We start from the raw sequence: 27,951 nt of genomic DNA on the forward strand, positions 1-27,951 counted from the left end.
GCCGCCCGTCAGGGAGCGGGGAAGGTTTAGCCGGCGTCTCCGGCACCTGGATGGGGCGCACAGCGAGGGACTGAGGGGCGCTGGCCCCAAGAACTGCACCCAGGTCGCTCAGGAGGGGCTGGGAGCTGCCTGATGGCCACCCGGCTCTGCGGTGCTGATGGCACGGTGAGGGGCGGTCGGGATTAGCCCAGCCATACGCCGGGAGCCACTGGTTACTTCAGAGCTCAGGAACTGCCCAGCATCCACTGGAGTTTTAGCTGGAAACCACCTTCCCCTGGGGGCTGCAGATTGTGGGGGAGCCAGGAAGGAGTGAGCTATGACCTGTCTCGGCTGGTGCTTCGGCTTGATGATCCGCTGGGGGAAGTACCTCTTCTCCTGCATCCTGCCCCGGTGCTTATGCTGGCCCAGGAAGGTAAGTGGGGGTGTGGGACAGGGAGGTTGCGGTGGGGGGGAGCCTGGCTTTGTGTCTGCAAACGTGGTAGCCCCTGGGGAGCCCTGATTTTCAGGGGTGCCGTTGTGGGAGGAGGGGGTGGTGGGCTGGCTAAGGAAGGGCAGGAGGTTGCCTGCTGTGGGGGGATCCCTGTGGAGTGGGGCATGTCGATGGAAGAGCCCTCGTGTGGGTGGCCTGAGCCGGCGCTGTCTCGGGCAGCAGGGGCAGGCCAGCCCGGCTCTGGGGTCTGGGATCCAACTTTCTCATCCTGAGACCATCCCTGCTGCTTGCGCCCCTATGTGTCTTGCCACTGGCCTGTCGCGCCCCCCCCATGGGAGGGGACCAACAAAGGGGGCCAACTGTACTGGTGGGTGCCAGGCTGAGACTCCCCCCCCCCCCCAAACTCATTGCATGTAGCAGCTAGGGATGGGTGGCAGCTGGGCAGAGGTACCCTCTCCCATTGCCAGTCCCTTAAGGTGCCCGGACCCCGCCACTCACCCTTAGTGGGTTTTAGTTGGGCAGCGCCCAATGCTGGGGCCTGCCCAGGGAGGGGGAGGTAAGTGGTGGCTGGGGGACCTGGCTGCATGGTGTGCAGCGGTGTGGAGACAGGTGGGGAGAATGGTGAGGGGCCTAGGGCAGCGACCCTGGGAACAGAGAGTGAAAAGGGCCCGACCTTGGAGTGGGGCCAGGTGAGGGGAGACTGGATTGAATCCTGATTGGGGCCCAGCAGGGAGAGCAGGGGATGCTCGTCTCTCACAGCAGGGTCATGGGGGCAGCCGCTGAGCTTGAAGGGTGGCAGGTTCGATAGTGACCCAAGTCAGCGTTGTTGGCCTGGGGAACTCACTGCCACAAGAAGCTGCTGAGGCCAAGAATTCACCATTAGGAGAGGGGGATCGGACATTCTTAGGGAGAATAAGTATAGCCAGAGTTAGAACGACTGACAGTCAAACCTGGAGTAGGGCCTGAGCGCCTTCTACTGAGCACCTCCATCCAGAGCTTTTCCTGGGGGACATGGGAACTGCAACCTTAGCCCAGCTGTTTGGGACAGGAAGTGAAGTCCCTGGAGGAGGCCCAGGACACTGCTGTCCTGCTTCAGCGCAGGGGGCTGGATTGGAGGACTGCTCGAGGCTCCTTCCAGCCCGACAGGTCAGTGATTTAGGGCCTCTCCACCATGGCTCGCGGCAGTACTAGGGGTTCTCCCCAGACGTTTCCTGTTCCATCAAGGCTGCAGCCTGCTACTGCTTGGCGAACCCGGCGGCAGATGGAACGAGCCTGGCTGCAGCTGGGTCCATCCGGCGCAGGCTTTTGCTGGCAGCACGGGCCTGTGCTCAGCCCTGTTAGTGTGACCAGTAACCGCCGCCCGCTCTCCCAGCTGTAGCTGGGAGATTTAACTTTTCGTTCTCCTTCTAAAGAGTGCGTGCGTTTCCCCCACACCCTGCCCACCCCAGACCTGCTCTGTGTCGCTTCTCAAACAAAACCCGGCCGGCGTCTTACAGCAGCGGTATTATGAAGCACCGGCTTGTGCCTGAGGTGTCCCCTGCTCTCTAGTGGTTGGACTCAGAACTGCACTCTTGTGTGTCCTAGACTCTATACTGCTAACAGCAAATGGGGTTTCTCTGCTCTGTCCCAGATGGGGCTGTGAAGTTCCCAGTGTCGCTGTGAGGTGTTGGCTGGCCGGGTTTGTGGAGTATTGTGGTGTGTAGATATACTTGCTGATAAGGACCCCACAGAAAGCTCCGGGAGAGTGGCTCGCCTTCAGTAAGGCGCTCCAGGGACTCTGAGATGGCTGCTAACAATCCAGTGTGTGTGATCTCCTCTCTGCACACATGGGCCCTGGGAAGGGTGGCAGAGGGGCTCGTGAACAGGCAGTTTCTGGTACTCCGTATTGCTGTAATTGGGGCTGCCGCTGGGGGGCGCTCAAGCCGCAGGGCCAGATTGTCCATCCCAACCCCACTGTAACTCTAGGGAGGTCAGAGGAAATGCCCCTGATGGACAGTGGCTCCTCCCAGTGCTCATCACACCTTGGCTCGAGAGGGGTGGGGGACGGTGGATAGGAGCAAGGCCTCTGAGCAACGAGCTGGCCAGGCCAGAGCAAGAGAAGGGTTCCTGCTTGTGGGGGGGGGGAGGGCGGGTGGAGGGTTGTTTGGCTGGAGTCTGAGAGGGTTTCCCGGATGCGGGCCTGGTGGGGGGTTTGCAAAGGGATGCAGAGTCCGATCTTGATGCCCCTGGCTGGCTGCTCCCTGTCTGGCAGGGCTAGCATCCAGGCAGGAAGAGATGCCGCTTTGCAGGTTGTCACGGAGCCCCCATGAAGGATGATCTGGAACTGCTCCCCATGAAGCCAGGCAGGACTCTGGGGCAGTCTCCTCTCGGGGAGCAGCCTGGCTGCAGGACACACAGCTCACCCGGCTCCACCTTCCTGGGTCTGACCTCGGAGCATTCAGCCTCCTCTGCCCCTCCGTGCGCTTCCCACAGCGAGTCCGCCCAGGCGGGGTCCTGGGGAAGCCAGAGGGTCCTGCCCCCCAACTCCGCAGTCAGACGTGACTCTCAGCCAGCCAGTAACACAGAAGGTTTATTAGACGACAGGAACATGGTCTAACACAGAGCTTGCAGGTGCAGAGAACAGGACCCCTCAGCTGAGTCCATTTTGGGGGGCAGTGAGCCAGACAACCACATCTGCCCTTCACTCCATGTCCCAGCCAGCCCCAAACTGAAACTCCCTCCAGGCCCCCCTCCTCTGGGCTTTGTTCCTTTCCCGGGCCAGGAGGTCACCGGATTCCTTTGTTCTCCAACCCTTTAGCTCTCACCTTGCAGGGGGGAAAGGGCCCAGGCCATCCATTGCCAGGAAACAGGGTGTCGGCCATTCTCTGTGTCCAGACCCCTGCACACACCTGCCCTCTAGGGCTCTGCAAGGATCCCTTATCCCACCCCCTAGATACTTAAGAACTGCCTAGGGGAAACTGAGGCACCCCTACAATATTCAGAGGAAACATTCAGAACAGTCCCGCTTCGTCACACAGGTGACCTGCCCTTAGGTTGGGGAGTTCAAACATGGCCTGATCGGAGCTCTGCCCCTGCCTCTCTCGGAGGCTGACAACTGATGCCCGGGCAGCAGGCGAACCGGGGCAGTGAAATGTTCTTCCCAGACCCTGCGGGATCCGCTGATGCCTCTGAAACCTGAGCGATGCCCTGACCCTCGTCTTCGCCGTGACGCTCAGCCAGGGTCTTCGCTGCTCGTGAAACGATCCGAGAAATCAGATCTGCTCCTGCCCTCGTGCAGCAGCTGGCAGGATGGTGCACGGCTGGGCCCGGGGGCGTGGGGGGCGCGTTCCCTAGTGCTTTGGCTATCTAGTTGTCGCACGCGTGTGTGTGAGAGAGAGAGAGAGCACTGACTGCCTTAACCAGGGTGCAATCTATTATGTATCTTAGCTCCTACACTGCTAAACCCAAAGAGTGATTCTTCTGAACGTAGATAGGACGGCTGGGCTGGTGAGACAGGTTCTGGCACTTGGGGGGATCCGGATTCAGTGCCCAGCCTGTGGGGCCTTGGGCCTGGTGCTACATTTCTCTCGCAGTCTGTATAAGGGTGATGCTCCCTTTGTTTAGCCTGTGAGCGCCTCAGGGCGGGGCTGGTCCCTTGCTCTGTGTCTGTGCAGCGCCTGGCAGCCCCATCTCTGCTCCTGTCAGATCATGTGTCACAAGTTCCGCCCTCCCTGCGACCGGTCATGTTTCAGGTTGCTGGAGCCATATGCGCTGGACCCAAACTGATCTCAATCTGTTACTGGCATTCCCAGGCCCTGCTGCTCCTTCATGGCCCAGTCCTCGCTGGCGCAAGCAGCTCCTCTCAGTCTAACGTTGCCTGTTGGTTTCACGGATGTGCCTCTGTAGATCTGGGATGAGCTCCGGGCTCTGAGTTGAAGGCATCCTGCAGCAGGGAGTCCCGTGGGTTACGGTGCTGAGAGCAGCCTTTAAACCCGGCCTGGCCTGACCGCGCCACCCCTTTGGTTCACAACGGAACCCCTTGTTCTCCCTATTATGGGATGGCAGAGGGGGCGGGGTGCCTGGGCTGGGCCCTGGGCAGTGTCACCAGCTCTGGCGACTTGTTTGGGGAGTGACGGGTGGTCCCCCGGGGCTGGAGCCAATCTCTCAATGACACGAGTGGGCTGCAGCGTCTCGCGAATTTGAGGTCTTCGGTTGGCTGCTTGTCACATTTGCTCTGTCTTTGGGGGCAGAGCAACCAATCAGAGCTGCTGGAGGAGCGCCCCCCCCCCCGAGAATGGCTTCAGGTTGCTGAGAATTGGGGGGAGCAAAGACGCCAGCTGCTCGGGGCAGCTCCTCCCCTGCTCCCCCTCCCCTTCTGTGAGCAGTGGGGAAAGGACGGCACCTCTGCTTCCTGCAATGCAGGGGGGAGGAGCCCCCTCTGGAGCTCCCCCCAACTCTAGAAGGGGCAGAGGGGACCACGCTGCAGCCGCCCCCACCCCCAGGGGTGGGAAGAGCCCCAGGCAGAGCAGAGGGGAGGCTGGGGGGGGGCAGAACCAATGGCTAGCCAGGGTTCATGTTGTCTCCTCCAAACGCGCGCAAGCAGCCAAGAGGGCTACAGGGGGATCCCGGCGTGTTCCCGCCGGGGAGGACAGACGGGGCATCTCCCGGCGCGTTCAGGCCGCTGCTGTTTGCTCACTGCTCTGTTCGGTGCAGCTGGCCCAAAGCCTCTCCCGCCCGGGGCAATGGCTAGTCCCGGGGCAAGGCTCCTGGCTGGCTGTGCAGTGCGGGAGGGGCCTTGCAGTCTGTCTGCATGGCCCTCTCTCCTGCCGGCCCCAGCTCTGCCAGTGTGATTCCAGGCTGAAGGCAGTCAGGGTGGGGTGGCCCTGTGGAGCCAGCGAAGGGCCCCAGCTCGTGGGCGCTGCCCCCTCCTCCCCAGCAGGGGATACGTGTTTGAGGTCCCCGTGGGTGGCACATGGCTGGAGCTGCAGCCCCAGGTCTAGGAGCGTCTGGACACCCTGTGCCGGACCCATACGGCACCGGCAGCCCCGCTGGTTTGGAAAGGAGGCGGGAATGTTTTCAGGAACGTGGGACTGCCCCTGAGGCTGGGGACAGAGGGAAGCCTGGGTTACCCGCCCAGGGCGGCTGGTCCTATGGCACAGGCAGAGCTGCGAGGAATTTTGGCCTGAGCCACTGGGCATCCTGCCTTCCCCAGCGGTTGAGCTGGTGAGCTGAGCCCGCTGCATGCAGGGTAAAGGGCTGCCCCGTGCTGGCGGTCACGTGGCAAGACCTGCCCTCGTGGTGTGGGTGGTCTGGGGGTCTGTCCTGGACCCCCAGGTGGGAGTGGGAGAGAGATTTTACCTAGGGACAGAACATGGTGTGGGTGACTCAGCAGGGGGCACTGGCCCCTGAGTCCCTTCAGACCCCAACACCCCAGCGGGGTGCTGGGGGTGGTGTGCTGCAGGAGGGGCCGCGTGCCATAGGGAGCGTGAAACGGACCCCTGGAAGATACTCAGCGAGTGGGTTTCTGAGGGGGAGAGCTGTCTAGATCTGACCAGGACACCACAGCTAAGGTGGATACATGAATTTGGCCTGCCTGCCGGTCCTTCTGCGTTCCAGCCAGGCAGGCTGTGAGGAAAGCCAGTAAGAGCGGCGCTGTGTGCTGTTAGGCAGCTCCTGTGTTCTGCCCCAGAAGTTGCTGCATTTCAGTGGAAGGTGAAGTGCTTTGGGCAGGATGAAAGGTCCCGGAGAAATATTTATCGCCACTTTCCAAACCATTAATGGATCCTCCAGCAGCCCTCTAGCTCGGGAAAGGTTGAGGCTGTTTTACAGCTGGGGAAACTGACGCAGAGAATTTGAGGCACTGTCTGAGTTGGGGTCAGCTCTTGGGTGTGTTCCAGTGCCCCAGTCCTGTGGTGTGGCCTGTAGCGCCCACTTCTCTGCCCTGGAGCAATGCGCCATCTGTCGGTGTTATCAGTGTGCTCTGGTGGGCCCAGCCACTTGCCGGCCACGGCCCCGAGCCTGTTTGGCCGGACAATACAAGTGCCTGAATGCAGCCGGCTAATAACCGTGCCTGCTAGCGTCTCCCTGCAGCCTCCCTGGAAATCTGCTCACAACCTACCAGCCACGACACGTCTTCAGCAATGCAGCTCGCCATCACGCCCGGGGAGCTGCTGGTGGCTTCTGAGCCCTCCCGTGCTGTCCTGGATGCCGAGAGAGAGCTGGGGAAGGCTCCCAGCACTGGCAGCCACTCAGCATCCAGGACACCTGCAAATGTGGCATTCAACAGGCTGTTGCTCCTTGTGTGTGTGTGTGAGGACGCAGGCTGGCAGCGGGCTCTGACTGTCTAATCCAGGCCTGCCTCGGCATTCCTGCCCATCGCTCCGCTCTGTGTGGTCCCGCTTATGGCAGGGCCGTGCTTTGCTCCTGCCGCTTTCGAGACAAACGACGGGGGGGGGGGGGGCCCTTCTTCAGCTAAAAGACCCGGGGATTTATCTCCTCCTTTACAGGCTGAGCAGCGGCTGTCAGAAGAGCCTGTGTCCCTAGTTCTTACGCGTTCTCTCTCCCCGCTTTGCGCTGCCTCCCGGGGTGTCTGTACTGAGGCAACGAGCTCTTCGCTCTCTCCAGCCTAGCTTCAGCCTGGCACCGTTCCCAGAGTCGGGTGTGCACAGAGCACCTGACGGGTGCTCGGGGGGCTGCCCGGCGCGCTGGGTCATTACCGGACGCTCAAGGCAAATCCAATGCTTTCCGCCCAAAGTGGTTTCGGCGTGGCTGTGTGGTCCAGGGGTTAGAGCGCCAGACTGCCAGCTGTGGGGCCCAGGTTTCAGTCCTATGTCTGCAGCTCCTGCTGGGTGACCGTGGGCGTGTCCTTTCCTTTCCCTTCCTTTGGCTTGTCCGCTTCACTTGGAAGCGCTTCCTGGCTCTTGCTGGGTGTCCGTGTGGTGCAGTGCCGTGGGGCTGTGGCAGTGAGCTAGGCCTGGTGGCCGCACCCTGGGATTTGGGACTGCAGGGCCCAGGTTCAAGCCCCGCTCGGTGATGTGCAGTGGGGCTGCCTATGTGGGCTGATCCAGCTGTGCGAAGCACCAGGAGTTGTCTCCCTGCTGCAAGATTCTTGGGAAGGACAAACTCTTCCCCCCACTCCTTGCAGAGACCCCCCTCCCCCCCCAGCTATTGGGCAGTTTGCGGTCATTTGTAGCCAATGGTGGACATGTTTTTTGCATAGGGCAATGGGAAGGGGAAAGTGAGGGTGGAGCCTTGTAGTGTTTGAAATTCCCTTTCCTGGTTCCTGCTGATGACTCTCTGAGATTCATCTGGAAAGAATCTGACTCTCTACGAAGCTCTTAAAATGTTCCACAAGAAACCCCGCAATTGCCCAAAGCTGTAAAACGCTTGTGACGTGTATCCAATGCAGCGTAACCTCCCTCTGCAGGGCAGCTTTTATAGCCACTGCATCCGGGGGGGCTTTGGGGTTGGGGGGCACAAGACAGCAGAAGCCGTATGGTGTAAATTACCAACCACGCCGGGGGGAAGCATCGGAGGGTGAATAAATGAAAGCAGCTGCATCGTGGGGTGAAAAACGGGGGAAGGGAGAAATGAAGAGGTGCGAAAGCAATCTGTTTGCACAGGGGCCAGGAGAGGAGAAGGAGCAGTCACGAGGCACAGGGGTTGTATGGAGGGTGTTCTAGAGAACTGTAGCAAGGCCTTGCTTGATCCAGCATCACAACCAGCCCCTGCCTCAGTTTCCCCTGTTTGTACTTCTCAGGCTGCACCCAGCTGCTTGCAAGTCCATTAACGCCAGACCATGCAGAGCAGGGACGCTCTGCCAGGCCCATGCTGGTCCTCTCCCCCGATCTTCTGGCCCCAAGTCTCCCCATCTCTGAGGGAGCAGGCTCCCTCTTCTAGGCAGCCCTCCCCGCAGGCTGCAATCCCCAAGTCAGGGCTGGATGACTGAGCACAGGACCAGGCGAAGCCCACCCCATGCCAAGAACGATGCTGCAGGGATGTGGAAGAGATGCAGGGGAGGTTGGAGCTCAAGGAGTGGGGGGCAGAGGGGTGCAGAGAGAGAGGCACGGAGATCGGCACCAACTGGCCTGAGCCAGGAAGTTTGCAGCCAGGGGCGGTTTTCGGGGAGATGCTTTATTTACATTTGGAATGAAATGCTTAAAGGGTTGCAGAAGTAATATAGGAATACATCTCTGGAACATGAAAGACATTGAGAAGTGGGGTGTGTGTGTGTGTGAGAATGGGTGAGTGGTGCCCTCTATTGGCTGGAACACAGAACTGTTTGCCTGTGTGTCCTGAGCCCTGTACTGCTAACCGTAAATGGGGATTCTCCTGTTGCTCAAGTTCCAGGGGCCTCCCTTTTGGAACAGGAGGATCTGAATGATGCCCTGGTGGCTAGAGCCAGTGGCCTTGCCTGGAGCGGAATTTGGCCCTTGCTGTCTGTTGCAGTGGCTCTGGGATGGTGGCAGCGTGGGAAGGCCAGGAACATGAATCTAGGTGGCCCTTTTGCAGAGCTGGAAGGGGCTTGGGGCTGGCAGCTTTCTTTAAGACCTGGAGCCGGTCCAGTCCCTCCCCTCCAGCATTGCAGCGAGTACAAAGGATCGTATCAGGGACAGCAGAGGCCCGTTGTGTGCTGGAATGGCCCGTCCTGTGGCTAGCTTGCAGGGACCTCTGTCCTATCAAAGCTGCTGCATCAGCACCCCCTGGCTCTTTAATTAAAGCCGGGCCCTGCGCGGCTGTTTGGCGGGCAGAGTTATTGTCTGCTAAATGAGATCTTCCTGAGTGGTTTTCACTGGGAATTAATCTTGCGGCTGTTGGCAGCTTAATGGCTCACCGAGATGCTATCGGCCGGTCCCCGTCTCGCCTTTCTTGCCTGAAGTAAGATGTGGGGCTGCCCTCGGATCCATGGGGCCTGGTGTGGGGCTGCTCTGTCTGATCTTCTAGCGCCTCCCCCAGACTCTCCCCCTTTCCAAAATAAGAGTCCGAGGGAAGGAGCCCAGCCCTGAAATAGCATCCGAACGGTGCTGTGCAGAAGGGAGGTGATCTCGCTTGTTTCGGATCACGGCACTGTCTGCCCAGGACTGGGATGGCCGGCAGGGCCATGAGCTGTCTCTGGTTCCCCTGACTCTCCATGGGAAATCTGGCCTGAATCTCTGCAAGTGTGTTATAGTAATTTAGCATCTCCCCCACACTAACGGATTCATTTTCACAATGCCCTGAGAGGCAGGCCAGGGTTGTTATCCCCCTGTAACAGATGGGGGAAACTGAGGCACGGAACTGACAGGACTGGCCCAAGGTCACCCAGGGAGCCTGGAGCAGAGCTGGGAATTGCACTCAGCTCTCCTGCATCCCAGCCCTGTGCCTTACCCACAGGCTGGCCTCTCTCATTTGCAAATCTCCTTGAGATGTGGGCTAAGCAGGAGCCCCGAGAGGGGTGGTTAGCAGTTTGGGGGCTAGGCTGGGACTCAGCTCCCTGCTCTGCCACGGACTCTGTGTGACCCATGCCTCAGTTTCCCCTTCTGTCCAATGAGGATGGCACAACCTCCCCCTGCGAGCTAGGGAGGTGCTGAGGATAAATACATTCAAGAGTGTGAGCTGTGGGGGCCGGATAAGCACTTTGGGGAGATGGCACACTCCGGTTCTGGCTCAACCCTTTCTGAGCCCCTTGGGCCCCGCCTGCAGTAGCTGACGATGCTGCCTTGGGGGTGGGTAACGAGGCATCAGTGGCTGCTTTGCTCCTTTGGCTAAAACCAAAACGTGACGCCCTGTTATGTCTCTCCCGGTGCTCGGGCTCTGATTTGCTGTGTGTTATGAGCTTTGGCACTGGGTGGCCGAGCTATGGACCAACCTCAGGCCTCCTGCAGCCCCCTCCTCCAGTCCCCAGCCCGTGCATCTAACCTCTCCCGTCTCCCTCCCCTCCTCTCCTCAGGCCGCGCTGCGGCTCTTTGCACAAGCTGGCGCGAGAGCCGTCTCCACCGCAGCGTGGGTGAGCGGCCGGTGGATCGGAGCGGAGCCCGGCGCGTGGGGATGGCGCAGGGATGCTGTATTTCTTCGGAAGGGGGCTTGCTTCTAACACCGGAGAATCCCGGCTGCGAGCGATGCTGGCGGCCGAACTCCAAGGGGTGTGACGTGGGGGCGGGGGGGGTGGCTGGGTGGGGGGGGACGGTGGTTCGGGGAGCTGGGTGTCTGAACCGGGCTGGCTTTTGGCAGGGGGATCTCGGGAGGGGGTGGCTGACGGTGCCCGGCTTCTCTGGCCCCCTGAGAAGGGTGGGCTAGCTCCCTGCCCAGTGTGGCTCAGCTCGGTTGCTAAGTGGCCAGTTCGCTCGTTGACTTGTCCCAGCCAGCGCCTGCTGGCCGGCGGGGGACCCTGGCCTGCTGGAAACCAAGAATGGCCAGCAACGGGGCGTCCGGCGGCTCCCCCCTCTAATGAGCCCTAAATCACGCTAATGGCCCGCGCCCACTGTCCCTTGACCCTTCCCCTGCCCCTCTGGAGGGGCCCAGCCTTGCTGTGCTGCTGAATGGGCCGCGGGGGAAGATTTATGGAGCCGATGGGACTTCGTGAGGGCGCCTGCCACGCCCTCTCCCTTACAACGGGCCACCTGGGCCATTGCGAGCTGTGATTAGCGAGCCAGCACTGACAGATGAGCCTGTGATTGCCCCCCAGCCCAGGAGGAAGCCCCTGGGGAAGGACACGGCCCCTCCCCACCCCAGGGACTAATGAAGTCCCTGATTTAGGGACACTTAACCAGATGCCCCGGGAAGGGTCTGATCTGCCTTTGTGTTGGGCTGGCAGGGCTGCCCCAGCTCTGGGGGGGCCCCTGTGCAGCTCTCAGGGGGCCCCAGCCCTGGAGCACAACATCCAGCCGGGGCACCTCGTGACTGGAGGGCTCTCTGCAGCCCCGATGGGGGTCAGGGAAGAGACAAGTGATGCGGGGGTGATGGGTGGGCGGGGAGCTGAAGTGGTGCCCATGCCTAGCTTGGCCCGAGGCTGAGTGTCTTCTGGGCATTTAGCTGTTGCTGGCATGGCACCCATGCAGCCCCCCAGCGTAGATGTGATCTGCCCCGGGGGCTGCTGGTTTGCAGCTGCAGGAGGCTGTTCTGATGCCAGTCGCGCTGCCCCGGGATTTATCGTCTCTCCGTTGGGTGTTTGCAACAGCAAGTTCCAGCGGTGGCTAAAATCCCCGTGTAGACGAGGATGTTTCCAGCCAGGGGAAGTGGCCCCAGCGTGTGTAGGTCTGGAAGGAGGGGGAGGGATTGATCGGGCGCCAGGGTGAGAAGGGTCTGGCTTTGGGTTGCAGAGAGCCACAGGGGTTGCACTGGGCTGGGGAATCCTCTCCTCTGGGGAAGGGGTCGGAGCCCCACTGGCACAAATTAAACCAGTCCTGTCCCTCTGAACTGCTTGAATTCCCCTCTCGCACCCAGGTCCCCTCAGAAACACACCAGCGTCTCCTTTCCTTTCACCAGCCCCATGCCCCAGGCCCTCTCAAGGAGGCGTGGGGACCCACCCCATCCTAGCGAGGTGACGGAGCAGCAATTGGAGGCAGGGAAGAGTCACCCACCATCGCTATTTCGAGCCCAGCCCGAGGGGGCCCTTAGCAGAGATCTCGGGGCTCGTTCGGGTAGCGTTGCCAGGCTGGTTTGGCAGAGCCAAGCCCCAAGCGTGCGGCGCCTTGGGGCGACCTAGCTGGGAAGTCAAGTGCCTCTCTTCGCTGATGTAGTTACTGGCCTCCAGGAGCCGTCCCGCACCGACAATCGATCCGAGCGCTCCCGGGACGGACGCACCCTGCCAATGCGAGGAGCCAGCAGGCGCGTGCCCCTGAGTGATTGGATACCCGACCGCCGTGAGTCAGGCGGGCGTCATTTTGTCGTGTAGACGTGGCCTGAGGGAGGGGGAGTTGCGGCTCCGAACGAGGGCCTCTGCGCACATCTGGGTGGAGCAGGAGGGAGCTAGGGTGGCCAGTTATGGTTGGCCGTATTCCTGGAGGTTTCATCGTCTTTAATTAACGATTCGGCTCTAATTCCTGGAGACTCCAGGACCATCCTGGAGGGTTGGCAGCCCGGCTCTTCGCTTTGCTGGGCGTTGAACTCTCGGAGCGGGAATGGGCCCTTTTCATGGGAGGGGAGCGCGGGAGCAGCCAGCAGTGAAAGCACTTATGGGGCGATAAAGAGCTTTAATGAGCCGCAGGCCCCGCAAGCTGTAAACCGAGAGCGAAGGGGAGAAAGCAGGGGTGCCAGCCGGGGGCGGGGAGGGAGGTTTGGATCCACGCCGAAAGCACCTGAGCTGCTCGGGCTGGGAACTGCCATTGGAACGAAAGGGATTTCGTTGGTTTTCTGCTGAGCAAAACCCTTGGGGTGATCAGGGCGTCTCCATCAGCGCCAGGGCAGCGGATGCTGCAGGGTCCCAAATACGCTACGACCGGCACCGGTCCGACAGCACCGTTCTCCGCCCTTCACACCAGACGCTTCCCAAAGCACTCTGCTGTCCCTGCCCGGAGTTGTATCCTGTTGGATCCTCAGCGCACGGGGGCCCCCCGATTTATGGGGACAAGGGGGAAGCCAGACTCTCAGGCGGTGAAGCGGTGCCATGGATTTCTGGCTGGGTGCTGGGCCGGTGCTGGGGGCGGGGGAAACCTGGAGGTGTCGGGGTGGGAGCCTGCGTGTCTGTCAGGTTTTTGGTGACGTCCCAAGTTTTCCATTTGTTTCCTCCCTAGGGAAGAAACTCAAGGTCACCGGGCGCGATGCAGGAATCTCTGGGCAGGGGATCAGGCTTGCTGATGGCCCAGCAGGAGGGATGTGGCTGAGCAGCGGAGTTCGGCTCTGGGTCTCCGCTCCCCCTAGGCTGGAGGGGGGCCTGGCTCTAGGGTGTTGGTTTGGGGCTCTCTTCCCAAGCGGTGCCCAGATCAAGGTGGGGGTATGCAGCGAACACCCTTGCCCTGCCCCTGCCCTGCCCTCCCCTCCCCCGCAGCCTCACCCATGCCCCACCCCTTCTCTGAGGCCCCACCCCCGCTCACTCCATTCCCCCCCCCCCGCCCCTGTCGTTTGCTCTCCCCACCCTCCTTCACTAGCTCATTTTCACCAGGCTGGCTGAGGGGGGCTGGGGTGCGGGAGGGGGTGAGGGCTCTGGCTGGGGGTGTGGGCTCCAGGGTGGGGCCAGAACTGAGGGGTTCAGAGTGTGGGAGGGGGCTCCAGGCTGAGGCAGTGGGTTGGGATGCAAGAGGGGTGAGGGCTTCGGCTGGGGGTGCGGGCTCTGGGGGTTTGGGATGCTGGGGGGTGGAGCCAAGGGGCACTCTGTGCTGGGGGTGCAGGCTCCAAGGTGAGGCCAGAAATGAGGGGTTCAGGGTATGGGAGGGGACTCTGGGGTGGAGTGAGGGCTCTGGCTGGGGGTGTGGGCTCTGGGGTGGGGTTGGGGATGAGGAGTTTGCGGTGCAGGAGAGTGATCCGGGCTGGGACTGAGGGGTTTGGAGGGTGAGAGGGGAATCGGCTGGGCAGGGTTTTGGGGTACATGAGGGGGTGTGAGGGTTCTGGCTGGGGGTGAAGACTCTGGGGTGGGGCTGGGGATGAGGGGTTTGGGGTATAGTAGGGTGCTCCGGGCTGGGACCGAGGGGTTCGGAGGGCGGGAGGGGGATCAGGGCTGGGGCAGGGGGTTGGGGCGTGGGAGGGGGTGAGGGCTCTGGCTGAGGGTGCAGGCTCTGGGGTGGGGCTGGGGATGAGGGTTTGGGGTGCAGGAGGGGGATCGGGGCTGGAGCAGGCGGTTGGGGCCTGGGTGGGGGTCAGGGGTGCAGACTCTGGGCAGCGCTTACCTCGAGTAGCTCCCGGAAGCAGCGGCAGGGACCTCCTGCCTGAGCCTGGTCCTGCTGGGCCAGATCCTCCATGAGCCTGCAGCAGCCTCTCCATTGGCTTTGGCTCAGGCCTGGAAAGTTGGGTGAAGCCCCCTTGTTTCCGGGTTCTTCTCGGACCCTGGAGCCCTTGGCTCTGCCCGCCTGCCCTGAGCGATGCCCGTTCTCCAGCAGCACCAGGACACGGAGCCCCTCGCTGGCTGGGGTCCCTCGGCTGGGTATCTGGGCAGAGCCTCTACCCAGGGCCTCAGGGGCGATGGTCTCTCCAGCTCCGCGTCTCCCCAAAGCCGGAGGGCATGTCATTTCCTCCCCAGGCGTCCAAGCCTCCTCTGCCCCCCCCCCCCCCGCCTCACCCTAGGCACCTTGGTGCTTTCCCTCCCCAATATGTCCTGGCCCCCCTCTTTGGTCCTGACTCCGCAGCCCCTACCCCCGCTGCTTCGTTTCTTCCATGGCGTCTCAGCCTAACCCTTCTCTGATGGGTCCCCAAAGTCCCCTGCCCCCTTTGCGGCCTCCTGGTCCTGTTCTGGTGCCCTGTGGGGTGTCCCCCGCCTGCTCCTGAAGCACCTCCCCAGAGGGGCATGGGCTGATGGGCCAGGCCCTCCGTCCCCAACGGGAGCCAGGGGTTGTTGGAGCCAGGGTTGCCCTCAGGGAAGGGAGCCCGGCGGGTGTGGGGGACTCCGTGCAGGGGCAGGGAGGGGGTTGCGTGTTCCCAGGCAGTGGGGGAGGCAGGGAGCCGGGGTGGTCCCATCCCGCTCTTGGCTGCCACGGCCCCATATAAAAGGCAGCATTGTCTGGGGAACACAAACAGGGGCTCGCCTGGCCCTGCCCGGCTTGCAGGCTTTGTCGCAGGATCCTATTGAGCTTGGGAGGGAGGGTGAGAGGGGCTGGGGCACAGTGAGAGGGGAGGCAGGCAGACAAGCAGAGCAAGGGGGGGCAGCCTGGCTCTCTGGCTGCTTTAGCAGGGCCTGGGGTGCAGGGTGGGCAGAGGGGGGCTGTGACGGGGGTGGGGTTGCAGAGGGGGAATGTGTGAAATGGTGGGGGGGGGTAGAAGGCTACGGGGGAGGGGATGTGTGAGTGGGGAAGGGGGCGAGGGGTGCGCACCAAGGTAGCGGTGCCAATTCTCTGGCCCCACGGGCACTGTGAGGGCTCATAGCGCAGCATCTCTCCCCCTTGCCCCCCGGCCACAAGGCGGTTGCTGCGGGAGCCTTTGGGGTACAGATGTTTGGGAGGGGGGCTGGAAAGCACCCCCACAAGAAAGGACCCAAGGGAGCGTGCAGAATCCTTCCCAGCCTAGGTGCGGGTGATGGCCAGGTGTCTGCCAGGCCCCAGCCATGTGCCAGGCACCAGAGGGCACGTCCCCCTGACCCCAGGGGCGCTCTTCATTGGAGGAAGCAGCAGGTGGGGGTGGCTGGGGTGCCGTGGGGAGGGATGTAGTCCATGGAGGGGTCATTCTGGGGCATCTCCCTGGCCTGGGCCAGCGGCTTTCCCTTGCTCGGGGCATCCTGGCATGTCCGCAACTGAAGCCGTGATGGCGTGTGTGGCGCTGGGGGGGAGGGGAGCTGGCGTTCCCTGGGGCTGGGGTTGGTGTCAGGCCTCGATAAAGGCTCTGCTGTGTCGTGGAAAATTAACAACGCGTTGTGTTTGGCAGAGGGCAGGTTGGCAAAAGTTCACTGTAAAGGGGAGGGTTCAAGGCTTTTGAGAGCCCTTGGTGGGGAAGAGCCCCCAGCGCCCCTCTCTGCATTCACCCTAGCCGCAGGACAGCAGCAAGGGACCAGACTGCTCCCTGGGTATCAGGCTGAGCCCCCCAGCTCCCCCCTCCCCTCCCCAGGACTGCAGGAAAGGGCTAAACTTTGCAGTGTTAAGCCCCAAGCAGGTTCCTCCTTCCCTCTCCCCTCCTCTTTGCATCTTTCCTTGAAAGCGGCCGGCGCCCCTGCTCCTCTGGGCCCAGGCACATGTGGAAATTGGATGGGAGAGACCGCGGGTGTGTTGGTGGAAGGAAATGGGAACCAAATGTTGGCTTGGACCTTGAGGGGAAAATGTGTTTGCAGGGCGAAGCTGTTCTTAACGAGGGCCTGGCTCGGGGGAGCCGGGCGCGCAGCTGGTTGGAACGTGCAGGAGCCGGTGGTTGGCCGGAGCCCTGTGCAGCTGGAGAACGGCGCCCGGCTTTGCTGGAACAGGGGGGTCCCGGTGTCCCGGCCTGGCTGGCGCTGCCCTCGGCTTTTGCAGGGCTCTGGGGTTCCCTCAGAGGTTTGTGCCCTCTGGCTTTGGGCAACTGAGCTGGGCAGGAATAGGGGAAGTGCAACAGGCCGGGCAAAGTCTCCCCGTTTTGTCCGGGCCCAGCTATGCAGGGTGACCAGCTGGCTGGCTAGCACGGGGGGCCGGCAGTGAGGGGACCCAGTCATCTCATCGCCAGGTGGCTCGTTCCAAGGCAGGTTCTCATCTGATGGCTGCTTGGAATAGTGCGCACGTCCCCCGACCTCCACCCCAGCTGGTACTATCCTTCTCGCCAGTTCCCCTGAGAGACCACGGGCTGAACGTCTGCAGAGACGCGACCCCCGAGGGCCCTGGGCGGGGGCTGCATGCTGTGGGCAGCTCAAAGTCTGCCCTTGTTCTGGGGACACATGGGGGACCTTGGTCTCGGCCTGGCACCTTTCTACCCCCTCTGCCAACTTTCCAAGCGGGGAGGGAGCTGGGAAATGGCCCGTTGAAACCCGGCCAAGTCTGTGCTTTGCCACCAGCCTGGAAACGGATCTCTCCCGGCGCTGAGCTGGGCCAGAGCCAATGCGCTGGGGGGCTGAGCTGGGAACCGGATCTGCACCCAGACCTGCTCCCGGCCCTGCAAAGCGAAGGAGGCTTCAGCAGGTCCAAGGTGGGACAGGTGGAGAGGGGATTGCCCCGCTGGGGGAGGTCTGCCCGGGGGGGCTCCCAGTGGGGAGATGGGGCTGGCAGATGCCTGGGGAAATCCGGGCGCTTGGGTTCTTTAAAGAAGGGCCAGTCTATGCAGCCGGGGGAGGATTTTGTAGGCGCCTGGCAGGGTTTTCCTCCAGGCACCGCCTCCTCCTCGGAGGCGAAGGAACTGACCCAAGAAGAAGAGAAAAGCTGGAGTGACAGGGAAAGGAGGCAGGGACTAGCGGAGCGGCTGAGAAACACACTCGGGTGCTGCCTGCCGGAGAGATGGGCTGGCATCTCTTCTGGCGGGGCTGGCCCGGCTGCCCCACCGCCGCCCCGCGCCCTGGGCTGCCATGCCCACGGTCTCGCTGAGCCTGCCGGGGGCCCGAACTGGCGACAGGATGACCTGGGTTTGCTTGTCCTGCATGCTCTGGGTAGGTGGAAGCCGTGCAACCTTGCCTGGGGACAGGCCATTCCCAGAGCCTTCCCCGGGGATGAAATTGGAGGGGGGCGGTTGGATTTATGGAGGGCTGGCAAACGACTAAACTGGCAACGCTGCATGGAGCATGTGGAGGGGGATGGGGGAGTTGGGGGGGGGTAGGGAAATCCCTGCCCCCCCCCCCCCCACACACACACTCTGGGCTGAGCTGTACCAGCTGGGGGTGGGATGGGACATGCTTCCCAGCGGGGGCGGGGCTGAGCCCACGGCCTAGGCTGGGTTGATTTATGGTCTCGGACTGAAGTTCCCGGCAGGGCAGCTGTGGGGGGAGTGTGTGTGTGTGTGGGGGTGCTGTTTCTATCACCCGCCCGCCCCCCCCCCCCACACACTTGGCAATTGATCCATTTACTGGTGTTGGTTACAAGTGTCTGCAGCTCCGGCTGGCGAAGGGGGGGCGGGGGGACTGAAGGGGGGCGGGAATAGCAGCACTGTGACCTAAGAAGGGGGTTCCTCTGGAGGCTGCTTTGCAAGGAAATTCTTGAAGCTCTCCGGGAGCATGTGGCTACCGGTGCTGCTAGCCAGCTGGCCGTGCTGAGGATGGGAGGGAAAGTCTTGGGCTGGGCCCGGCTCTTCTAGTCTCTTTTCTTTGCTCCTTTGCTAACTGCTCCAGCATCACTTTTTGGGGTGCCTGATTTTGCATTTCAGATGGGGGGGTTTGTCCCCCTGGGGGTCCCTGCTCTTTCCTCCCCTCCCCACAACCTTGGAGGGAGCTCAGCACCTCGCAGCACCTGGGAGCTGAGGCAGGGTCAAGGGAAAGTGCCCCCTGGTGTGGGAGGTGTCTATGTCTCGCTGTAAGGGGCTGGGGGAGGGATAGTCCCCTTGGGATAGATGGCATCTTCCCCCCCACACACCCCACCCCCACAGTGCCACAGACTGGGGGGATGGCCGGGTGACTGGTTGCTGGGGGGAATGGGATCAGATCCAGCTGTGGGGCTGAGCTGGCATGTGAAGATTGGGGGGGGGGGCACCTGGAGTTATGAAAGGCCATTGGGGGCAGATTTTTCAGTGTTTTATTCTTGTTTCATTGCCAACAGGCCTGGGAGCCTGGCTGTGGCCCTGGACACCACTGCGCTAGGCGCTGTACAAACCTAGACCCACTGGAGAGTCTGTGCCCCATAGCTCTGCTCTGTGGCTCTTCCATTGCCCCCCGGAAGCCCCTGCCTTTCTCTCTGCCCACCGTGACACCCCAGTGCAGCCCCCTCCTCCAGCAAAAGTCCCACTCCTGCCACTGGTGAGACTGGGAGTGGGGGTGTCGGGCTCTTGCTCCGTAGGACGACAGCTGATGACAAGCGCTCCATCCTTCCCAAAGCCCCTCCCCCCCGGCCCTCCCCCCCTTGGTAGCGCCATGGCCCTGTTGCCGTAAATGCTTTGAGGGGTCCTGGGCTGACAGAGCCAGGAGGGGCCGGGAAAGCTGTCCTCGGCCAGACCTACCCGGGCCCATCTCAGGCTAGGCTGGACCGAGTGCTGGTGGGCAGGGTGGCTGGCCCGGACGGGGCCTGTTCTAACCTCACGGGGTAGAACCAGCAGCTGGGGCAGGTGGATTTGGAGGTGGTGACAGTCCAGGGATAACAGGAGGCCGGGGAGGAGTGTAGGCGAATCGGGGACATGACAGCAGAGATCAGCAGCTAGAATGGGGGTTGGCGCTTTCTTCCCCCACCCGACTCTTTAACGAGCTAATGAATAACCCGCTGCTGACGTCAGGGCTTGCGGGGGTGGGGGGGGGGAAGCTCTTTGCACCAGTCTAGTCCTGCTTGTTCGAGGTTGAGCTGGGACGCAGAGGATGCCAGGCTGTCTCCGAGAGGAGAAGCTGGGGACCCATGCAGGGGAAGGCTGGGCAGGCCGCTCTTTGCTTGGGTTCTGTCTCCTGGATCTCTTTCTCTCTGGGGCGTTGCCTCTGCGAGGGCCCCCATCCCTTCCACGGTCACCCGCTTGCAGGGATCATTGGAGCCGGTGGGGCTGGTCCGCCTCTGGGCACACTGGGGTTTCGCCAGGTTCTCGAGGATCTCCATTGCTAGTGAGGAGATGCCGGTGGGCAGGGGCAGGATCCGAGTGGCCGCGGGTTCGAGGGGCCGAGTGGCCTCTCCGAGCGCTTCAGGGTCCAACCCTGCCACTCCCGTGGGGAAGGGCAAAATCTTCTTCGAGCCGTTCAACAGCTGAGTGAGCTGAAGCCTGGGAAGAGGTGGCCTGTGTGATCTGCATTTCCAAAGCACCCAAGAGTAGAACCTCCATTGTGCCAGACGCAGGCCAAACAAGAGACAGGCTGTGCCCCACAGAGCTTGAACAGAAAGACAGACGGAGGGTGGAGGCGGAATGGGCAATTGCCCGAGATCACCCTGCAGAGCTAAGAATAGAACCCAGGTGTCCTGACTGCCTTAGCCACTAGCCCAGCCAGCCTCACAGCAGCTAAGCTCGGCCTTGCATAGATCTCTGATCTCAGTGGCTCTCTTGGGCTGGGACAGCCCGTTTTCTGGACCTTTTGAAAATGCCAAGTGGGATTTAAAGTAGTGGGAGCGTGGTGAAAAGCAGAGGGGAGCTGCTTCCTTCCAAATACATCACAAAAATAGTTTCTGAACACTTCTGCCTTGTCTGTATTATCAGGGACAATTCTACCATCCTGCTCTAGTACCCAACCTAGACCACAGCTAGTTTCTTTTGTTCCTGACCGATTAAAACCACAAGTTCTTCTTATCCTTAACCTAACTAGCCAATACCTTTAGCTTCCCTTATCAGTTGTCTGCATGTCATAATGGCTCATTCAGAGACGTTGCTATCAACGCGCCCCTCTTTTCCATGTATGGCTGGATCTGGGGTGGAGTGCTCTTTAATGGTTGGAATAAAAGACGGGGAGTCAGGACCCTGGGTTCTATTTTTGGCTCTGCTACTCGCTTTATCTTTCCACAATTCTCCCTTTGCTTTTGCCCGTCTGGGAGGCCCATTGTGTCTAGATGTTTTGGGGTATGGGTGGGGAGGGGGTGAGTTGAGCAATGTCACCTCTCGTCTCCCGCTGCAGGGACTTCAATGCTGTCCTCTTCCTGGCTTATCTTGTAGTGAGTCACCTGCAGCCAAGGTCTGGCTTTGCTTTGCACCACCTTATCTTAAGCAATTAGAAATAAAACCTAGCGTGACAGCTCGCGTTGGGCACAGGCAGGCGAGCGGGCAGCTGTGCTCGCCTGGCAAGAAGCAGAGAGTGCTCATGCGGATGAGGGCAGTGATGGGGCAGCTGAGAGCTAGATCCCTGGAGGAGACCTCAGCCCTGGGATTAGCTAGATCAATGCCTTTCCCCCTGTTCTGTGTGCTGGGGGATAACGGGAGAGGACTCCAGGGCTGTGGAACAGAACCATTAACAGAGGTGCTGCAATTGAGGCCAGCATTCCAGCCATGTGCCCTCAGCCTGACTGCCCGGTGCCTCCTCCAAACTCGTCCCTCCTGCACCCTGGGCTCCTCCCTCCACGTTCCCTGCAGGGGGCTTCACTTCCCAGTGCATCGTGGGAAAGGCACAGGGAGCAATGCGCTCTGCTGTGGCCAGTGGGTTGATTTTTGGTTTGCTTTGGCCGTGTTGTGGCGTAGCTCAAGAAGAGGGGAAGTGAGGAGAGCTGGTGCCCCCTAGAGCCGGGAAGGGACAGTGGGGTCTCAGTCAGTGACTGGTGGTTGACACTCATGGTCTAGGGCACAGTCGGTGTCCCAGGGAAGAGGTGGGATGATGCCCCAGGGCAGAAGTGCACGATTGCCTTGTTCCGGGGCAACCCCTTTCTCCTTCAACCCGGTCTGATGGAGCCGTGCGAGGTTGCGGGGTCAATTCAGTGGCTTATTGGTGTGATGAGTGTTGCTGCGGTCGATACAGTCGGGGTGTGTGGGGAATGAAAGGGGGTTCCAAAGAGGATGGAGCTCAGCTGTTCTCAGGGGTGGCAGATGACAGAACAAGGAGCAATGGTCTCAAGTGGCAGTGGGGGAGGTCTAGGTTGGATGTTAGGAAAAACTTTTTCACGAGGAGGGTGGTGAAGCACTGGGATGCGTTACCTAGGGAGGTGGTGGGATCTCCTTCCTTAGAAGTTTTTAAGGCCCGGCTTGACAAAGCCCTGGCTGGGATGATTTAGTTGGGGTTGGTCCAGCTTTGAGCAGGGGGTTGGACTAGATTCCTCCTGAGGTCCCTTCCAACCCTGAGATTCTAGGATTCCCCATGGGGCCGAGTGTGCCCCTTGCTTGATGACTGTCAGTGTCTCTGCCGGATAACATGGGCAGAGAGGGCAGGTGGGGCGAGAGGAAGCAAAAGACCCTGTTGAAATGTGAACTGGCTGAGTCCAGCTGTTGGAGCCTGTGCACACGCAAGCCAGGACATCCCCTGCAGCAGGGACACACAGACGCACCCACAGATCAGGGCTGTCCCCTCCAGCTGGGGGCCGCAGAGAGACCCCCCCCATGCTGCGCACACACTGGGATTGGGGCTCATGCCCTCCAACGGGGTGGCACCCAGGCACACCAGGACTGTCCTCCCTCGTGGAGAGGGACGGACGGACAGTTGCCTTTCAAGGAATTTTCCTGACCTAGCTGTGCCGGTGGCCAAGCGCAGCCAGAGGGAGCGGAGAGAGGCCGGGCTTGGCTTGGCAATCTTGCGGCCCTGGAATCGCACGCAAAGGTGCGGGCTGAAGGCTGCCCGTCGTGTCCCTGAGCGAGGGGAAACCGGCCCTGCGAGATCAGCCCGAACGGCCCTGCCTTCCGGCCTCCCCGAATGCCACCGGCGGGGCTGAGCCAAATCTGCCTCAGCAGCTAGTTAGAGGGTGTGGGTGCTGGGGCTTCTCCCCCACACAGGCTGGTGAAGGGGCTGTGCCACCAGGGCACAGCATTTGCAGCCTTTTGCACCCTGCCAGCCCCCTACTTCCTTCCTCACCCAAACGTGTCCTAATGATTACACCGCCTCCCGCAGCCCCCACGGCCAGTTCGCCGCCATCCCCTTACGGCTGCCTGCTCCTTTTCAGCCACCCTGAGCACTTGAAAAGCCACCCCCTTCTCCCCCCAGCTCCTCTCCCTGGCTCTCCCTAGGCAGAAATGGCGGGGAAGTGAGAACCTTGCTCCGATCCCAATTCATGGGCAGCCTTTGCTGCTCAGGCCCTACCACGGGAGAAGCTTTTGCCACACTCCTCAATTTCAGTTCCACCTTGTGGCCATTGCTTCCCTTGTCTCTGAAAGGCAGCCGCCTCTGGGGTGGAGCACGGCAGCTTTTGAACGGCACACAACACCACTGTGCGACAGTCGGGTGGGAACGGAGGAAGAACAGACAAAACTGCATGGGGAATTCAGGGAGGCAGAGTGGAATTGCAGGGCTGATTACTAGGGTGTATATATAATACCTTGTAGTCCTGCAAAAAAAACCCACCATGGGATCTTAAACGGGCAAAACAGCCTGGCTGTTTGAGTTGAGGTGGACTTGGGTGGTCTCTGGCTCCCTGCCGCCATGCATGGGGCTGCTGGCAATGCCTGGAGGGGCAGGCGCCAGGTGCAACATGGGGGAGATCATCATGTCAGATGTGGGGTGGGGAATCCCCGCCTTGGGTCTCTTGGGGCTGGGACTTGTTCTGTGGTTAGCAGACCCCTTTGCCGTTTGAAGCTGCTGGGAGCGAAATGAGGATAATCGCGGCTAATTAGACAGCTTAAACTGGCGTGATGCTGCTGATCGGGCATCCGTGGTGCTGGGGTGGGGGTGGGGGTCACCTTTGGCTGCTGGACGGCGCTGGGCTGGCTCCTGAACTTCCAGGCCCCAAAGGCACCGAACGCTGGCCCAGAGGCCCCGTCTCTTTCCTGTCCAGCCTCCCATGCCCGAGCACAGAGCCGTGCCCGCCTGGTGTAGTGTCTGAACCAGGTTTGGGTCTGTCGAGGCCGGGGGAGCCTGTGCTGAGCTCCGTCCTCCTCCCAGCAGTGAGGGAGCGGCTCCTGGATGCCCTGGCTCAGCTCTCTGCGCGCTCCCCAGGGGCGAGGGCACGGGGCCAAGTGGTAATTGACGAGGTCAAGAGGCAAACCCGCCCCTGGCCGCTCAGCTCTGGAGGTCAGGGTTAAAGAGACGCCAGGCTCCTGTCGCTGAGCGGAGATGCCGGGACTTACCCGGCACGGGGGGCTCGGAGACCCTTGTTTATCTAAGCTGCTCAGCCGGCGGCGCTGGGGATCGGCGTCCCTCCTTGCCGAGCCCTGGCCTGGAGCTTTCGTTGTTTGCAGGGGCCAGGGCAACCTGCCTAGCCACGTAATCACTTTTACGTGTATGGTGGGAGCACCTAGAGGGCCCGGCTCAGATCAGGGGGGCCCAGGGCTGCACAGACTCCGTCTGAGAGTGGGGGGGGGGCCGGCACTGCACAGGCTCCATCTGAGGTCAGGGGAGGACCCCATCGGGCCTGGTGCTGCACGGACCCCTCTGAGATGGGGGGGTCCCGTCGTGCCCGGCACTGCACAGACCCCGTCCGAGGTCGGGGTCCTGTTGTGCCCAGTGCTGCATGGACCCTGTCAGAGCTTGGGGGCCCCCTTGTGCATGGCACTGCACAGACAAGTAACAAGAGACAGCTCCGGCTCCAGGGCACTCCCAATCTAACTGCCCCAGAATAGGGGTCTCCATTACACTCCTCCGTCAGGGAGCCCAACCGATGCCACGTGACCGATCCGGATCCAGCAGTGCCCTCGCCGGGAGCGTTGGCTCTGGTTTCTGGCAGACCGTTTGCAGGGCTGAATGCAGCCCGGGGGTGGCGCTCAGGGCTGTGGGCGAGCCCTATTCCCAGGGCAGCAAACATGGGCCCAGCAAGCTGGAAGAGTGGGGTGCATGCAAATGAGTTTGGACATGTAAATTAGCCCACGGGTCCATTTGCATAAAAGGCCACACCTGGAGCTGTCCAGAACCTGGCAGCTGTGAGATGCGAGTGTGGCTTGTGCATCCAGCTGGGGATGGGAGCGGGCACTACCCACCCCCCCACTAGCTGCTCCATGGCTGGCTTGAAGCTAGTTTGCTTTTCCCATGGGCAGATGAGCAGGGCCTCTAGCCTGGGGTGAGCGGCAGGTGGGGCTGGCCTCACGCAGGGCCGTGCCCGTCCCATGATGGCAGTGCTGGGCTGCGATCCCTGCTGGGCAGCAACTCCAGGGGGCTGTCCTCATGCCCCCTTCTGCAAGAGAGCCCCCTCGGACCTTCCATGCCTGCCAGCCGGAGCCGGGCCCCGCGCCTGAGGGAGAGGAGCTGGGCTGGAAACAAACAAGTTAATCCCCCTCTCCCGCCCCGTCCCTGCTGGGGGCTCGTTTTGTGTCTGGGTCCCAGGGCCAGGGCCTGGGAGGAGGGGTGTGAGCTAAGCTGCCTGGGAAGGTGTCGCACACCCCATGCTCCAGCCGTGGGAAAGGGGGTATCCCCCCCCACACACACTGATTAGGAAGCAGCTCACACTTAGCTGTGGCCGGCGCAGGCTGCTCCTGTATGCACTGAGCTCTGAATAGGAGACGTGTCCCCATCCCCTGGGGGCCCGGGAAGCGGCAGCTCGAAGGGGCCCACGCGGGTGGCCCCCGAGGGCTGCGTGGAGGGCACTGTGGCAAGAAGCCTTTTGCCTGCACTTTGCTCCAGCATCAGCCTCGCCGCCTCCGCTGTACTTATCTTCACAGCTCCCCACCGCATAAGGCAGGCCGGGGCTGTCTGCCCCATTGCACAGATGGGGAAACTGAGGCACAGGGTATCGGGTAGAGCTGGGGGATCGAACCAGCCTCCTTTGCGGCAGCTTTACTGCCCAGGCACTTCTGCCCCAGCAGAGTTTGGTAAAGGCCTGCCCTTCTCCCCTGCCAGAGGGGGCCTGAGCTCCGCAGCTGGGTTGTGTGCACAGCTGGGCCGGCCGCTGCCAGCTGGGGGGAGCCAGGGTGTGGGTCGGGGGCCACCTGCTGGCTCTCCACGTCGCTGCCCCTCTCTGAGATGGAAAGAGCGTGTTCCTGGGGGCTCCAAGGCATGGCTGCCCGCTCGGCACCGGGTGTGTGTAATGCCCAGCCCCACAGGGGCACAGAGATGCAGCCTTGTCATGATCTGGGCTAGTTGGGAGGGGCTGTGGGCACAGTACCCTCCTTGTCATCTGGCTTCTCTGGTGGGTGGTAGCCGCTTTCTTACCTCTTCCCACCGGTCTCCGTGTGCCCCGCTCTGGTGCTCTTCTTCCAGCGCGGTGGTTTCCTGATGCCCCCCAGCCAGCCCTCACCCGGCTAAGAGCACTCAGACGCTCTGTGCTATCCGTGCCCAAAGAATGCCCCCTCCTCTCTGCACCTGGCCAGAGGCCTGCGCCTGTCCCTGTCCTACCCGGGCCAGGCCACGGTGCCCGGGCGCTCTGGACCCCCTGGCGCTGTCAGTGTAGCTTGTTCGCGCCAGGGATGGAAACTGCTGCCCGGAGAGCTCGCCAGCAGCCCGTCTGCCCAGCAACACCCGGTGGCGGGAGCCCATGTCCCTGGCGTCCCACCCCTGCCCTGGCTCCAGAATGAGGCAGAGCCCCATGCAAAGTCTGTGTCCTGACATACAGCCCACCCCGTGGGATCAGTCCTGAAAGATGCCTCCTTCCCCAGCCTCCCCGCAGGGCAGGGACACCGTCACCCAGTACGGGGAGCTGGGGAGTGCAGGAGACAAGTCTGTCCCAGACTCTGGAACTCATTGCCACCAGGGAAGAGGGAAAGCATCCCCCAGCGAGGGGGCCTGGCCTGGCGCTGGCAGGCATCACTAGTCTAGTTAGGGCTTTGCTTGTCAGGAATGGGTGGATTTCGTTTGGTTTAATGACTTTCCCCAGCGGGGAGGAGGGAGTGGGGGACTCCTGGGGGCCAGGTCGCTCGGCAGAGTAGAACCCCCCCAGTGCAGTCTCCAGCCGCCCCGGGACACCGGCACGGCCCAGCTGGGGAGCGCACAGAGGTCAACCCTGCTCGGCCCCTGTGGCCGAGCCCCTTTGGGGCCCGGAGGAAGGCCGGCCAGGGGGTTCGAGGTCAAGGTTTGGGACGTTCCTTAGCGGCAGCTGTGAGCAGCTGGCCCTCGTTAGAGTCGGGGGCCGGAGGGGGGGGCAATGAGCCGGGACAGGAGCCGAGTGGCCGGTTCCTATCCTGTCCCCACAGAGAGTCTGAGCTGCCCCCCGGCGTAGGGCTCGGCGCCCCATCGCCCGGGGGATGCCTGGTTCTGCGCCCGAGGAAGAGCTGGGTGACCTGACCCGTCCCCCCCCCTCGAGTCTGGTTTGCTGGAGGCGCCCTGGCTGGCCAGAATACAGGGGAGGGGTCCCGGTGAAATGTGCCCCTCCCCACGAGGCGGCACCGCAGCCCCCTGCTCTGTGCCGGCGAGCGTCTGGGGGCCCGAGGCGACTGGCCGTGTTCCCCGGCGGGGGCCAGAGTCGTCCTGCTCCCCCCGGCGGCCCCTGGCCTGCCCCATGGCCGAGGCTGGAGGGGCAGAGAGGAGCCTGGGATGCAGACGCAGGGTTTAGTGCCACAATGCCTCATTCTTCAGGCCGGTTTAAATAAACAGCCCAGGCTGCAGCTTCTCTCGGCAAGCGGGGCTGTTTGCCGCTCGCTTCGCCCGACAGCCAAGTCCGTCCCTGGGGGGGTTAGCTGGGATCGGCCGGGCCGGGGCTCGGCCCGGGGGGTTAGCCGGGATCAGCCGGGCCCAGGGTCAGTCTGTGGGGTTAGCCGGGCCCAGGGTCAGTCCAGGGGGTTAGCCGGGATCAGCCGGGCTGGGGCTCAGCCCGGGGGGGTTAGCCGGGATCGGCCGGGCCGGGGCTCAGCCCGGGGGGGTTAGCCGGGATCGGCCGGGCCGGGGCTCAGCCCAGGGGGGTTAGCCGGGATTGGCCGGGCCGGGGCTCAGCCCGGGGGGGTTAGCTGGGCCCAGGGTCAGTCCAGGGAGTTAGCTGGGATCAGCTGGATCTGGGCTCAGTCCGTGGGGTTAGCCGGGCCCAGGATCAGTCCGGGGGGATTGCCAGGATCGGCCAGGCCGGGCCTCAGTCCGTGGGGTTAGCCGGGATCGGCTGGGCCCAGGGTCAGTCCGGGGGGTTGGCAGGGATCGCCCGGGCCCGGGCTGAGTCTGGGGGGTTGGCTGGGATGGCCCGGGCTGAGTCGGGGGGGTTGGCCGGGATCGCCTGGGCCGGGGCTGAGTCCGGGGGGTTGGCTGGGATTGCCTGGGCTGGAACACAAGGTTTCCGAGTCGAGCCCATTGCTGAGGTTACTGTTGTTTCTGGGCTGGGGCAGAAAGCAGCTGAGCGAAAGCCACCAACAGCCGGGCACTCCGCGGGCACCCGGTTCCCGTCCAGCTCGGCCTGCTCCAGGGCAGGGCTTGAAGCTGGGCGTGTCTGGCAACCTGCCAGCTG

At 62.2% G+C, this 27,951-nt stretch overlaps 1 protein-coding gene across 10 annotated transcripts in view; it reads left to right on the forward strand.

Moving 5' to 3' along the window:
- The first annotated feature begins 309 nt into the window (after positions 1-309).
- Positions 310-27,951, forward strand: part of TNS1 (tensin 1) — a 288,617-nt gene continuing 260,975 nt past the window's right edge. For 9 of the 10 annotated variants that reach the window (XM_075117712.1, XM_075117713.1, XM_075117715.1 and 6 more), the window contains exon 1: positions 310-412. In XM_075117712.1, coding sequence (XP_074973813.1) covers positions 317-412 — 96 coding nt within the window. In that variant the 5' untranslated portion in view covers positions 310-316. Of the gene's footprint in view, positions 413-17,389; positions 17,568-27,951 lie in introns of those variants that run through there. The other variant, XM_048868649.2, reaches the window with a different exon arrangement.

The sequence above is a fragment of the Caretta caretta genome, chromosome 11, assembly GCF_965140235.1.
Source record: "Caretta caretta isolate rCarCar2 chromosome 11, rCarCar1.hap1, whole genome shotgun sequence".
Classification (NCBI taxonomy): Eukaryota; Metazoa; Chordata; order Testudines; family Cheloniidae; genus Caretta; species Caretta caretta.